This window comes from Aotus nancymaae, unplaced genomic scaffold, assembly GCF_030222135.1.
Source record: "Aotus nancymaae isolate 86718 unplaced genomic scaffold, 86718_ANA_hifiasm-v0.15.2.pri h1tg000002l, whole genome shotgun sequence".
Classification (NCBI taxonomy): Eukaryota; Metazoa; Chordata; class Mammalia; order Primates; family Aotidae; genus Aotus; species Aotus nancymaae.
The window spans coordinates 27,169,964-27,183,522 of NW_026988413.1; the positions used below are offsets into that span (position 1 = coordinate 27,169,964).

General features: G+C 40.4%; 1 protein-coding gene across 3 annotated transcripts in view; it reads left to right on the forward strand.

Annotated features, from left to right (window-relative positions):
• UBE2H (ubiquitin conjugating enzyme E2 H) overlaps positions 1-13,559 on the forward strand; it is a 113,389-nt gene that overhangs the window by 66,492 nt on the left and 33,338 nt on the right. For all 3 annotated transcript variants that reach the window (XM_012474050.3, XM_012474051.3, XM_064373535.1), the window contains exons 2-3: positions 134-210; positions 1,749-1,823. In XM_012474050.3, the coding sequence (XP_012329473.1) occupies positions 134-210; positions 1,749-1,823 (152 nt within the window). The remainder of the gene's footprint in view (positions 1-133; positions 211-1,748; positions 1,824-13,559) is intronic.

Here is a 13,559-nt window from a genome sequence, read left to right on the forward strand (position 1 = left end):
GAATTATTATGTATATTTTATCAATGTCATGCCAGATTTTGGTAGCACTTTAAGTGGTGCATCCCGGGGATGTTATTCATAATTCTGCCAGGTACTGTAAAGCCTGTGTAATTTCCTTTACTGTCCACCTTAGCATTGAGAGTAAACATGAGGTTACGATCCTGGGAGGACTCAATGAATTTGTAGTGAAGTTTTATGGACCACAAGGAAGTAAGTACATGTGTTGGTATGTGTTCTCCTATTACAATCTTTTTCTCTATTTCTTAATAGAACATCAAAGACAGATAGTAGCATCCATAGTTTCTGAAAAGCAAGTTTAGTTGGACTGCAGAACCAGTGAGGCAATCTTTCTCCTATCACAATTACTTTATATACAGTTGTCCCTTGGTATCTGCAAGGGATTGGTTTCAGGACCACCCCATACCAAAATCCACAGATGCTCAAATCCCTATATAAAATGGCATAGAATTTGTATGTAACCTACACACATCCTCCCATGTCCTTTAAAAATCATCTCTAGATTACTTGTAATACCTAACACAATGCAAATATTATGTAAATAGTTGTTATACTGTATTTTTTTTTTTTTTTTTTTTTTTTTTTTTTTTGAGACGGAGTTTTGCTCGTTACCCAGGCTGGAGTGCAATGGCGCGATCTCGGCTCACCGCAACCTCCGCCTCCTGGGTTCAGGCAGTTCTCCTGCCTCAGCCTCCTGAGTAGCTGGGATTACAGGCACACGCCACCATGCCCAGCTAATTTTTTGTATTAGTAGAGACGGGGTTTCACCGTGTTGACCAGGATGGTCTCGATCTCTTGACCTCGTGATCCACCCGCCTGGGCCTCCCAAAGTGCTGGGATTACAGGCTTGAGCCACCGCGCCCGGCTTTTTTTTTTTTTTTTTTTTAACGATGGAATCTCACTCTGCCGAACAGGCTGGAGTGCAGTGGTGTGATCACTGCTTATTGCAACCTCCGCCCCCCGGGTTCAAGCAGTTCTTCTGCCTCAGCCTCCGAGTGGCTGGGACTACAGTCGTCCGCCATCACTCCCAGCTCATTTTGTATTTTAGTAGAGATGGGGTTTCACCAGTCTGTTCCTAAACTTCTGACCTCAGGTGATCCACTCACCTCAGCCTCCCAAAGTGTTGGGATTACAGGCATGAGCCACCGCACCCGGCCTTTTTTGTATTTTTAAAATTGTATTGTTATTTACTCTTGTTTGGAATTTTTTTTCTTGAATATTTTTGATCTGTGGTTGGTTGAATCCGGGGATGTGGAACCTGCAGATGTAGAGGGCCGACTATAGCTTTCTCTTTATCTCTACGTGACAGTACTAGACATGAGTTGTAAATTGTGGGTTTTGTTGATGGCCACGTGGGTGGTTTCCAGAAAATGTTTTTTGTTTTTTTGTTTTTTGGCTTTGGAGGGGGGATGGGCATGGGGTTTATTGAGATAGGAGAGAAAGTAACATGGCTGTTACTTACCAAATAATTGAATAGTGTTTCGTAATTTTGAAGAATCATGTAAATTACAAAAGAGAATGAATCTGCTTATTTTTTGACTCTGGATCTTTCCAAGAAAAGTACCTTAATCTGAACATGGTGCACCTACTGATTGTTACAGGTCCCTGACTCTTGAAGGAATTAATTTGGAAGGTTTTCAGAAGATGAGGGGATAATGTTTAATTTACACTCAGATTTATTTTCTAATTTGGAGACGCAGTTCTGATGAATATTTTTACTTTTATTTCAGCACCATATGAAGGCGGAGTATGGAAAGTTAGAGTGGACCTACCTGATAAATACCCTTTCAAATCTCCATCTATAGGTATGTGACTACTTGGTTTCTCTCCTTAGAGAGTTTTGAAATCTAAGAGGAAAAAAAATTCTTCATTTCATGGGAGATAATTAATTCCAGAAATGGCTACTTAATTGAATTTTTCCCTTTTTGGCTTTGGTTAATTAATCAATGACTTTTGGGGGGAACTTCTGTAGTGTGTTAAAAGATATTTAAATATACTCTGCATAATTATAATGACCATTACTTGAGATTTTTGTCTTTCAATGTCAGATTTAACCAGCTTTAAGGCCCCACTCCTCTTCAAGCTGTTAGCAGGAAAATAATAAACATATCTTAAGTCTAATTTTGAATGCCATAGAATGAATGTTCTAATCCTATCATTTTCAGAAATCCTCCCTAGATGCTACTTTGCTTTTTTGTTCACTCCAACTCTGGGTACCTCACAATTAAATGACCCTTGCAGTCTCCCCATGTCTTAGCCCTCTAAACAGCAGAAGAAAGAATAGAAACCTCACTGGAGTTGTACAAAGAGGTACTTTTTCTTTACCTTAATGGGGGATGTTATTTACCTGTCACCCCCAGTCCCCAGTAAGGCACTCAGTGAGAGATCTATCTGATTGAAGGTTGATACCTTTAAATATTTGGAGATTGTAGAATGGTAGTAATTTAGTTAACTTAAGCCAACTTTTTTTTTTTTTTTGCTTCACTTTATACATGTCTTTATGATAAAATATTGACCAATTTTAAGTAAGAACAATACAGTTGTAATTTATTGAGCATTCTGAAGGTCATGTTCAGAATTGCCAGAGTTTAAACATTTTGCTACTGCTGTGGCTGTCTTAAGACCTAATGCCCAATCTCCTGGAGTCTAGACCACTCCCCACTACACCCCCACTCTTAACAAAAAGGTCTTCTTAAAAGAGATGGACCAAAATATTCTGAGCTTTGTGGTTTAATTCGAGGCTCCCCCATTTCTTTGCAGGGCAAATGGTTCAGAAAAGTTGGGATCATCACCAACTAGGTCCCACTTAAAAGGAACAGTCTCTCCTCCAACATCTAGCTACTTTGTGTGTGTCAGAGTTTTATTCTATAAAAATACTGCATCTATAGTTTCTTCTTGGACTGGGGAAGTCAGTATTCATTTGAAGAATAAATTGGTAATTTCCTTGAGGTCCTTTAGAAGAGTTTTCTAAACCCAATACTGAAGAAGATCCTTTACAGGTAATTGAATCAGATGTTTCTTTCTTGCTATACAGGGGCCTCTAAGTCTTTACAGGGGTGTTAAGTCTTTGAGACAACCCCCGAGCACATCTGATTTAGCACCTGTATAGGTGTAGAAATGTGCACACCTGTACATCCTCTCCTTTTGAGAGGGCTTTTCTGTTGTGTTGTGGTTCCCTGTCCCCAGTTTATTCATCTTCTAACTTTAGGGTATTTCTTTCTATTCAACCATTTAAAACTCCTGTGTTGTTTAGTTATATGACTTTAAAGGCTTTATATAAGTCCAAATCATATAAATTCAGATACATTTCATAAATGCCTAATTACCTAAAGGCTGAAAATTGGCATGCTAAGTCTAGTTTTGTTAACCCCACATTCCTAGTCAGAAAGGAAACAATAGGCCGGGTGCAGTGGCTCACGCCTGTAATCCCGGCACTTTGGGAGGCCAAGACGGGTAGATCACCATCCTGGCCAACATGATGAAACCCCATCTCTACTAAAAATACAAAAATTAGCTGGGCATGGTAGCAGGTGCCTCCCAGCTACTCGGGAGGCTGAGGCAGGAGAATTGCTTGAACCCAGGAGGTGGACGTTACAGTCAGCCAAGAACACGCCTCTGCACTCCAGCCTGGTGACAGAGCGAGACTTGTCTCAAAAAAAAAAAGAAGAAAACAATAGAGTTTGTTGAAACTAACAGTGAACTTACAGAAATACAATTTTCACATCCTGTAGAAATGTAGTCATTTCTCAGACCTTATCTTAATGTATTTTTCTAGGTAGTATGATTATCTCAACATAACTTTCTAAGTAATAATGTCTAAACTGAGTCAGGCATTGCCTATTTATTAACTATTTACACAAAAAGCCTCCATGCTTTCTTAAATTAATGATGCAATATGAAATTGGTTGAAACAAATGACTAAGCTAATTTAACTTCTTCATAATTTTTTTCTTTTCCCTTTCTGTGTGCTTTCAGGACTTGATAATGCCTACAAATGTGTATCATCTTCTCTTAGGGAAGTAGATTTAGCTGAAATATTTGTACAAGCTGTTCTTGTTTCCTCCAGAGGAAGGTTGCATAAGAGAGTTTCAATCAGTTGTGTGGGGTGACCTATTTTCAGGTCGTCAACAATGTAATTACTGTTGAGATGTGCTTTAAACATTCTGAAAGGTTGTGGCTCACTTAGAAAAGGCAAGGATTCCTTTTTGAGGTGTGTAGATAGTTGTAAAATTATACAGAAGGGTGAGGAGGTAAGATAAACCCAATTTCAACATTCTTTTTTAAATCTTGCCCCTGTTGTATCTGGGTAGGTGTACTGTTCTTCCTGAGCCAAATTTTGAGCTTTTAAATAATGAGCTGTGCAAATTTAGATCAAACATCTTTAATGCTTGGATCTTGGAATTTTGCAACATCTATGTGTACTTTGTTCTATTTTGTGTGTTTGTATGTGGATGTATATTTAAATTGTATTAATGACCCATATCCATTGGAGTAATATAAGAAAATCTGTAAGCCAAAGTAAAGAAAAATCAAAATGTCTTATAATCTTATCCCTTAAAGAGTGTCATTATTTACATCCTGGCGTATGCTCTTTAAAACATTTCTCTCTGGATATATATTCAGTATAATTTGACGTGCTCATCTTTGGGACACTCTCCAAATATAGTTTTAGAGGGCTCTCCGTAGTTACATGATTGCATGAGATCTCCCTTTAAAACAGTTTACATCTATACACGAGTGTTTTTTGTTTTTTTTTTTCTAAATAGTGGCATAGCTACTTTTTGGAAAGAAAAGGAATGTAAGTATATGGAAGGTTATGAACTTACTCTTACAATGCCATTATTGTTTCAAACACTTTCTGTTTGAATATCATAAATGATGGCAAATCTTGATGCTTTGAAGCTGGATATGAATTTTTGAAATGGCTAACAGTCATTTAAGCCCAAAGAATAAGATGAATGGAAAAACTGAGTAATATCAATTGGGGTATAAAACTGGCCCTCTAGGCACTTTGAAAGAGTAATTATAAAACTCCTTTAATCAACTATAACATCGCTGAAATATTTGCATAGTTTTCCAGAGAGACTGCTTTGAAATGAATCACGTTTGAATCTTTTTCTGATTTACTTGAAAATTCAGACTTTTATCTTTTTCATTCAGAAACATTAGTTCCTAGAGTGCTTAGCAATGCTGCTGGATGTTACTATGTAGAGTTAGGAGAGTGTGATTGGTCAGTGGACTGGTTATCAGAACAGAAGTTGTGGCCCTGCTTCTCCTTGACCATGAGAGAGATACTCTGCTGAACTCTTGTTTCCTTTTCTAAAATGAGATAGTAGAATTAAATGGATTCTGTGTGTTTGATATTGACCAGTGTATTAAAACTCCAGGTACATGGCATCCTGCTGGACACGAGGAAGGCTGTAGAAGATCTTTACTGGTTAGGAGAGAAGAGGAACGTAAATAAAATACTACATGTGCTTTAATGGCATGGTTCCATTGTTTTTTAGGAGAGGTGTGAGTCAGCACCTCAATTTAGAAGAGAGAGAGTAAGGAAGAAATAGGCTTCTGCAAGAAAGTTTTTTTTTTTTTTTTTTTTTTGAGATGGAGTCTCACTCCGTCACCCAGGCTGGAATGCAGTGGCATGATCTTGGTTCATTTGAACCTCCACCTCCTGCGTTTAAGCGATTCTTCTGCCTCAGCCTCCTGAGTAGCTGGGACTACAGGCATGCGTTACCACACCTGGCTAATTTTTGTATTTACGGGGTTTCACCATATTGGCCAGGCTGATCTTGAACTCCTGACTCATGATCCCCCTGCCTTGGCCTCCCAAAGTTCTGGGATTACAGGCGTGAGCCGCCGTGCCTGGCCAGATTATGTTTTACATGTTGAAAATACAGTCTTCCCAAACAGTTACATAATTGCTACTCTGTAGTGATCTATATCTCTTTTTTTTGAGATGGAGTCTTGCTCTGTTGCCCAGGCTGGAATGCATGGCACAATCTTGGCTTACTGCAACCTCTGCCTCCGAGGTTTAAGTGCCCTCCTGCCTCAGCCTCCCGAGTAGCTAGGATTATAGGTGGGTGTTATCACACCTGGCTAACTTTTGTATTTTTAGTAGAGATGGGGTTTCACCATGTTGACCAGGCTGGTCTCGAACTCCTGACCTCAGGTGATTTGCCCGCCTTGGCCTCCCAAAGTACTGGGATTACAGGCGTGAGCCAGTGTTCCCGACCAATGATCTTTTGAATTCCAGTAGAGAGAAATGAGTTTCTAGTAAGGAAGGTTTTGTTTAAAAAAAAAAAAAAAAATAGAGATAATGCTATGAGAATATAAGCCATTGTTAAAAGCTTTTTTACTGGTGTTCTGAAAATGACATTTTTCAGAATACATTTAAAAATTATGTCTGGCAGCTGAGGCTTTGGCTGTGACCTATATCATTTCTTCTAATCAGATTCACAAATTTATTGGATACCTACTGCATGGTGGGCATTATTCTGGGTGCTGTAGATACGGAAGTGAATAAATTGCTCTCTTGATACTTTATGTTCTTTTGGAGTGAGAAAATAAATCAAAATTTAAAACTTCTGATAGCTTTATGCAGAGAATTAATAGATAGAATAGCTACCTTGGATCAGATATTCAGAAAGGGTCTGACAAATTTAAGCTGAGACTTAAAAAGATTAAAAGAAAAGAAAAAAAAAAGCCAGCCCTGATCCTCTAAGATCGTGAGTAAGAGCTTTCCAGGCAGAAGAAATTTTGAGTACAAAGGCCCCAGCTTGGAAAACTGGGTAAAAAGTGAGGTGTGTGACACAGGGGCCAAGCGGCAGGCAGGGTTGAGGTCACAGACCACTTTGTAGGCCAGATTAAAGGCTCAACTTTCATTTTAAATGTAATAGATCACAAAGGTTTTCAGTAGGGAAGAGAAAGGTCTGATTTCGTCTTTTGGGTTTTTTTTTTTTTGAGACCGAGTCTCGTCCTGTCACGTGGGCTGGAGTGCAGTGGTGAGATCTCAGCTCACTGTAACCTTTGCCTCCTGGATTCTCCTGCCTCCACCTCTTGAGTAGCTGGGATAACAGGCATGTGCTACCACATCCAGCTAATATTTGTACTTTTAGTAGGGTTTCACCATGTTGGCCAGGATGGTCTTGATCTCTTGACCTCATAATCCTCCCGTCTCGGCCTCCCAAAGTGCTGGGATTACAGGTGTGAGCCACTGCACCCAGCCTGATTTTGTTTTTTAATGATCACTCTACTCTGTGGGGCAAGAGACAGTGATGGGATAGAAGCACAGTTATAAAAGCTTTTGTAACCAGAGATGCTGGTGGCTTAGACAAGGCTGCCAAGGTCAAGAAACTTTGATCTGGACACACATTGCTGCCAAGGTCAAGAAACTTTGATCTAGACATACACTGCTCTGGAGAAATGTGGCTCCATTAAGGAAAACCAAATGCGGGGTGGGGTGGAAGATAAAGGGATAGTCTGTTGTTTGTTTGTTTGTTTTTTAAGACAGGATCTCTTTTGTCCAGGCTGGACTGCTGTGGCATAATCTTGGCTCACTGCAGCCTGGACCTCTTGGACTCCAGCAGTCTTTCCACCTCAGCTTCCTGAGTAGCTGGGACTACAGGCATGCACCACCATACCTGGCTAATTTTTTTGTGCATTTTTTTGTAGAAATGGGTTTCACTATGTTGCCCAGGCTGGTCTTGAACTCCTGGACTTAAGCAATCTGCCCGTATTGGCCTCCCAATGTGCTGAGACAACAGGTGTGAGCCATCATGCCTGGCCTGTTTTTAATTTTTAAATGGAAGATTCAGAACGATTTTAAAGTGCTTATTGTAGGGAGATGTTTCAAAGAGGGAGAGTTTGGTGATACGGGAGTTGGGAAGAGAATCACAGGAGCACCATCATTAAGAAGGAAGGAGGGGGCCGGGCGCGGTGGCTCACGCCTGTAATCCCAGCACTCTGGGAGGCCAAGGCAAGCGGATCACCTGAGGTCGGGGAGTTCAAGACCAACCTGACCAACATGGTGAAACCCCGTCTTTATTTAAAAAAAAAAGAAGGAAGGAAGGAAGGAGGGAGCATAATCAGAACCCAGAGGCGTGGTGTTTCAGAAGAGGGGGAATATTTGTATAAGCTGTTGAGGCAGGAGAAAGAGTGTGTGTGCAGAAAGGAGTTTAGAAATTTTCATGGAAAATTGAGGGGTCCTGCCAGTTGGCTTTTATCTTCTCAAAGAAAAGGGACAAGGCTATTTAATGAAAGAACTGGAGGAGAGGTTAGGGGAATAAAGGGAGGGGAAAAAAAGTAGGAGATTTGCGGGATTGTGGTAAAATGTAGCAGTCATGGGAGATTGCGGGTGCGAGCCACCAGAGAAAGGAGAAGGGAAGATTGTAGGTGATGCTGAGTCCATGAAAGGCTATTGAACATGTTTAGATAAATTGGTATAGATTTGTTTACTTATGTCTCTCCTCCTCGTCAGCTCAGTAGATGTGAACTTCATGAAGGCAGCCCCCCGTCTCTGTTTTACTACCACCATCTCCATCCTCTCAAATAGTAACTACTCAGGGCCTGATACATTGCCTGTTCTGCAGAAGAATATTTGTGTGAGTGAATGAATGCCTACCCAGTGGTACCCTCAAGTCGAAATTGAGCAAATGTGAATGATGCTTCCTCTGGTAGATTTGCTAGATGGGCATTTTGGAGGGGAGAGGACAGAGGATTTGCAGAGGATTGCTTGAGAATGAGGATGGTGATGGCTCTTAAATCTTAATCTGAGTAAGAAGCCAGTGAAGATTAGAGGGCTGGTAGGTGGAAAGAAAATGGGAGAATCTGTGGATTAGAATTAACAGAGGAAAGAATGAATGATTCCTGGAGTGGGAAGCTTTTGGCAAGGATAAGGGATTGGTAGGATAGGCAGTGTCTGAATTTGTGATTGTGGAGGTAAATATGTGATTGTGGAGGGAATGACAAAGGTCAGGGTATGTCCTGAGGGGCATGAAGTGGAATGGAATAGAAGAGAGGTCATCTAGGAGAACCTTAAGAAACAGAGACCCGGGCATCAGGAGTATGGTCTGTATTGTCACCAAAAATGACAGGGGTTGGAGCAGAGAGTGACTTGAGGACCAGCCAGGTGCTGAAGTTCTCAGTGAGAGGAGCCAGTGGTCAAATGGGCCCTTTTACTATGAAACCTGCTGTAAGCAGGCTGTAATGTCTAAATTCACTTACCTTCATCTTGCTATTAGCCAGCGTAAAAATAGTACATTAACTTTCCCACCCTCTTCCCCAGGCTGCCACCTCTAAGGATGAGCCTGCTTTTGCATGTGCTTGTTACTATCAGAGGACTTGTCCATTTCTTTCTTGAAAGTGACTTATGCCAGTTTTAATTCTGCCTTTGACCGCTCACTATTTTATAATCTTTCCATTCGCTATTTAAAAGTTCCATCAAACTTGCTGCCTAGGTTGGTTCCTACTCTGTAGTGGGTGACCTCTAGCCTTTGAGCTGGTTATTCTGACATCTTTTTGGCATTAAATCTATTTCTTTCCATTTAGGATTTGGTATGATAATGAAAACAAGTATTTTTGGCTTCCTTTTCTTTAGTTAAACTGAAATTCTTTTGAAAACAAAAGCAATGTCTTAGTTCTTTTTAAAAACCTGTTCACAGTTTGAGATTTGCTTATATTCCTGGTGTTGGTGAAAACTGTGTTGTTAGGTGGAAGTTTAGAGATTATGATATCCAGTTTGCCTGATTTTAAGAATGGAAGAAAATAGCCCAACGCAGTGGCTCACCTGTAATGCCAGCACTTTGGGAGGCTGAGGCAGGCAGATCACGAGGTCAGGAGATCAAGACCATCCTGACTAACATGGTGAAACCCCATCTCTACTAAAAATACAGAAAATTAGCGGGGCGTGATGGTGGGTGCCTGTAGTCCCAGCTACTCGGGAGGCTGAGGCAGGGGAATCACTTGAACCCAAGAGGCAGAGGTTGCAATGAGCCGAGATCACGCCACTGCACTCCATCCTGGGACAGAGCAAGACTCCAGCTCAAAAAATAATAATAAAAATAAGTAAGAATGGAAGAAAATGAGGCTGAGATGTATGACTACTAACTAGTTGCAGAGTCTGGCTTCTGGCTTCCAGTTCAGTATGTATGTGCTTGTTTTTTAACTATACCAAATGCAGTTAGCATGGGTTTTTTTTTTTGTTTTTTTTTTTAATCTTTTGCTTGTACATCAAGAAGGGATGGTCTTTTTAGTAATAATATGGGACACATGTCCTCAGGACGTCCTGGGGCTATGTCACAGAAATAGTAAAATATTAAAAATATATATATAATAAGTGTATTTTTCATTTCCAGTGTGATGGAGTTACAGCAAACATCTCTCTGAATCATAATATCTTCTCATGTTCTTGACATTTCCAAGAGCATTAACAGATGGACACATAGAATAGATATTATGAGTTTTAGGATGAGGACCGTAAGAAGAAATTACTTATTCATTTAACTTATTAAGCTAATTCTAACATTACTGCATGCTTACTGTATGCCAGTAACTGTTCAAATGTTTTACATATATTAAACTCATTTAATCCTCATGATGGTCCAATGATGTGTAGATACCATTATTTAACCTAGTTTTAGGAATAAGGGAACGGAAAGGCAAAGCGATGAAGTAAATTGCCCCAGAGGCTCACACAGTGGCATTTAGGCATTCTGACTGGAGCCTGGTCCTTTTTAAAAAATGTATTGTTATGTGAGTTACACAAATATTTGGGGTACCTGTGCTATTTTGGTACACGTATGCAATACGTAATGATCAAATCAGGGTAATTGGGATAGCTGTCACCTCAAACATTTATCTTTTGGAGACCGATCTTTTAACTACAACTCTTACGAGTGGTAGAGAATTGAACTTGGGTTTTGTGAGTTCAAGTCCAATGTGTTCTGTACTGTATTATCTCTGACCATGAAAATAAATACTGCCTGATCCCAACAGTGTGGTTATATGAATGACCAAGAGATTGAAAGATAAACTATGAAAACAAGACAGAAGTTAGTCGTTCAACAATGAAACTATAGGAAACTAGGCCAAAGGTTTTGGTCATCCACTAGGTCGGCAGAAGGATTATGCTATTGAAGGATAACACTTCACCTTTTCTTAGTTATAAATGAACTTTTCTTATCCATTTAGCTCATTCCTCAGACTCCATATTTTCAGAGAGAAAGGAAGAAACAGAAGAGGACCCCTTGTTGAGTTTAGATCTGAACACACAGGATCAGTTCCATAGTTCCCATGACACAGGGCATTGAGAGAGAGCTCCTTGCTCTGCCCTGAGTAGGAAGGCTCAGTTCTCTGAAGAGACTTTTGCCCAGGCACAGGGTCCCTCAGGCGGGGCCTGGCTGTCTGAGGTAAGATGAAAATCTATCAGATTGTGCACTCCTGCACACGGCTGACCATCGGCTGTCACTAGTGTTGCTGGCACACCCCTACGCCTTACTCAATTGGAACTCCCCAACTCTGGTCACCCTGTGTGCTAGGAACAGAGATCCATGTTATTACCCTTAAAAAACTTTATAGTCTGAGATACTCCAAGGGAAGATGAAATTCAGTTTTTAATAAGAATATTTTAAACAATTATACCTACTCAAAAAATAGAATTAATTAGTTTGGTTGTGAATAGTCTGCTTTATGTGGGCAGTTGTTCTGAAGCTAGACGATCAGAATGACTTAATGTATTCACTTACTGTTTTCTCACAGGAATTCATAAGCTTGTAATGAAATTGGCGTCAGCCATAGCTGTCTGAACCACCTTAGTCTAGCTAGGCTCATTTTATCCCTGGGATGTAGCTGCTGTTTTGGCCGTTGGTGCTTTTCACCTGTTTACCATAGGGTGGATTTACCTTGATTCACAAGTCATTTGTCTAACCTCTCATTTTGTCATGAAAATTCTAGGTGAAATTTCTGGTGATTGGCTCAAGGTATTTCATCTATCCACACAAATCGGATCATTAATATCCTCTCAAATAAAGGGAACAAAGGTGGAAAATAGATGAGGTTTGGCCTCATTTATTTTACTCAGAAGTGTATACAACTCTGTATAGACCCCTTCCTGGGACTAGACGCAGTGGCTGAAATAAAAACCAGTTTCAACATGACTTGGCACGATGTTATTTATGTTTGCTGCCTATTAGCCCATGGGTCATGAGATTTGTTATTCTAGAACAGTTGAGTATTGGAGTAGAACAAGCAAAAAAAAAGCAAGGCATATTTTTCTATTGTAATCTGTGTGTTTTTTATTTTTTAAGATATATAATAATAGTTTACATCAACTAAGTGTAATTTGGATTCCTTCTCCAGAATTATAAATGACCTAATTCCCTTCTGCTAAAAGATGCAGGACAGAGATGGTAAGCTTTTTAGCTGGACATTTATTCCTGTTGTCCGATCCTCCCCACCTCCTTTAACAAGTGCTAGAACTACGCCAGAGAATAATTGTCCAAAAAAATTAAAGGAGTTCTGATTTTTATCTGGTCAAATCACTGAAATATGTCATTAGGAAATGTCTGGTAGTGGCTGGGCATGGTGGCTCATGCCTGTAATCCCAGCACTTTGGGAGGCCGAGGTGGGCGGATCATGAGGTCAGGAGATTGAGACCATCCTGGCTAACCTGGTGAAACCCTGTCTCTACTGAAAATACAAAAAATTAGCCAGGCGTGGTGACACATGCTTGTAGTCCCAGCTACTCGGGAGGCTGAGGCAGGAAAATTGCTTGAATCCAGGAGGCAGAGGTTGCTGTGAGCTGAGATCATGCCACTATACTCCAGCCTGGGCCACAGAGCAAGACTAGGTCTCAAAAAAAGAAAAAGAAAAGAAATGTCTGGTAGTGAATAAAATCTTAAATCATGTAGATTAAAAATAACCTGCTACTTGTACTTATATTGCCATAAAAGCAGTTTTCAAAATATGTTCTCTTAAAATATCTTGAAAATAGTTCCTGGTCTAATGGAAACAAGTGTTGGGAAAATTCTCTTGCTGCAGACATATTAGTGTGATGATAGCATTGCCAAAAGGAAGGAGAACATGCCAGGGCCAACACACACAGTCCTGAGAACATTCCTTCTCCGAATTTCTGGCCTATTCTTTCTCTGTCTTCCCCCTTCTTATCCAGGAGTTCCATTGTTGGCATCATTATCCAGAATGTAAATGGCTTTGCCAGAAACACTGCCCACAGCTTGACTAAGAACAAATGTCAGGGAGATATGCTCTTTTCCATGTATTTGCTTTGGATATTTTTCTAACAATTAAAAAAGCCTGGGGGCTGGGTGCAGTGGCTCATGCCTATAATTCCTGGCATTTTTGGAGGCTGAGGTGGGTGCATCACTTTAGGTCAGGAGTTCAAGACCATCCTGGCCAACATGGTGAAACCCCATCTCTACCAAAAAATACAAAAATTAGCTGGTTGTGGTAATCCCAGCTACTTGGGAGGCTGAAGCAGGAGAATCGCCTGAACCCAGGAGGTGGAGGTTGCAGTGAGCTGATACTGG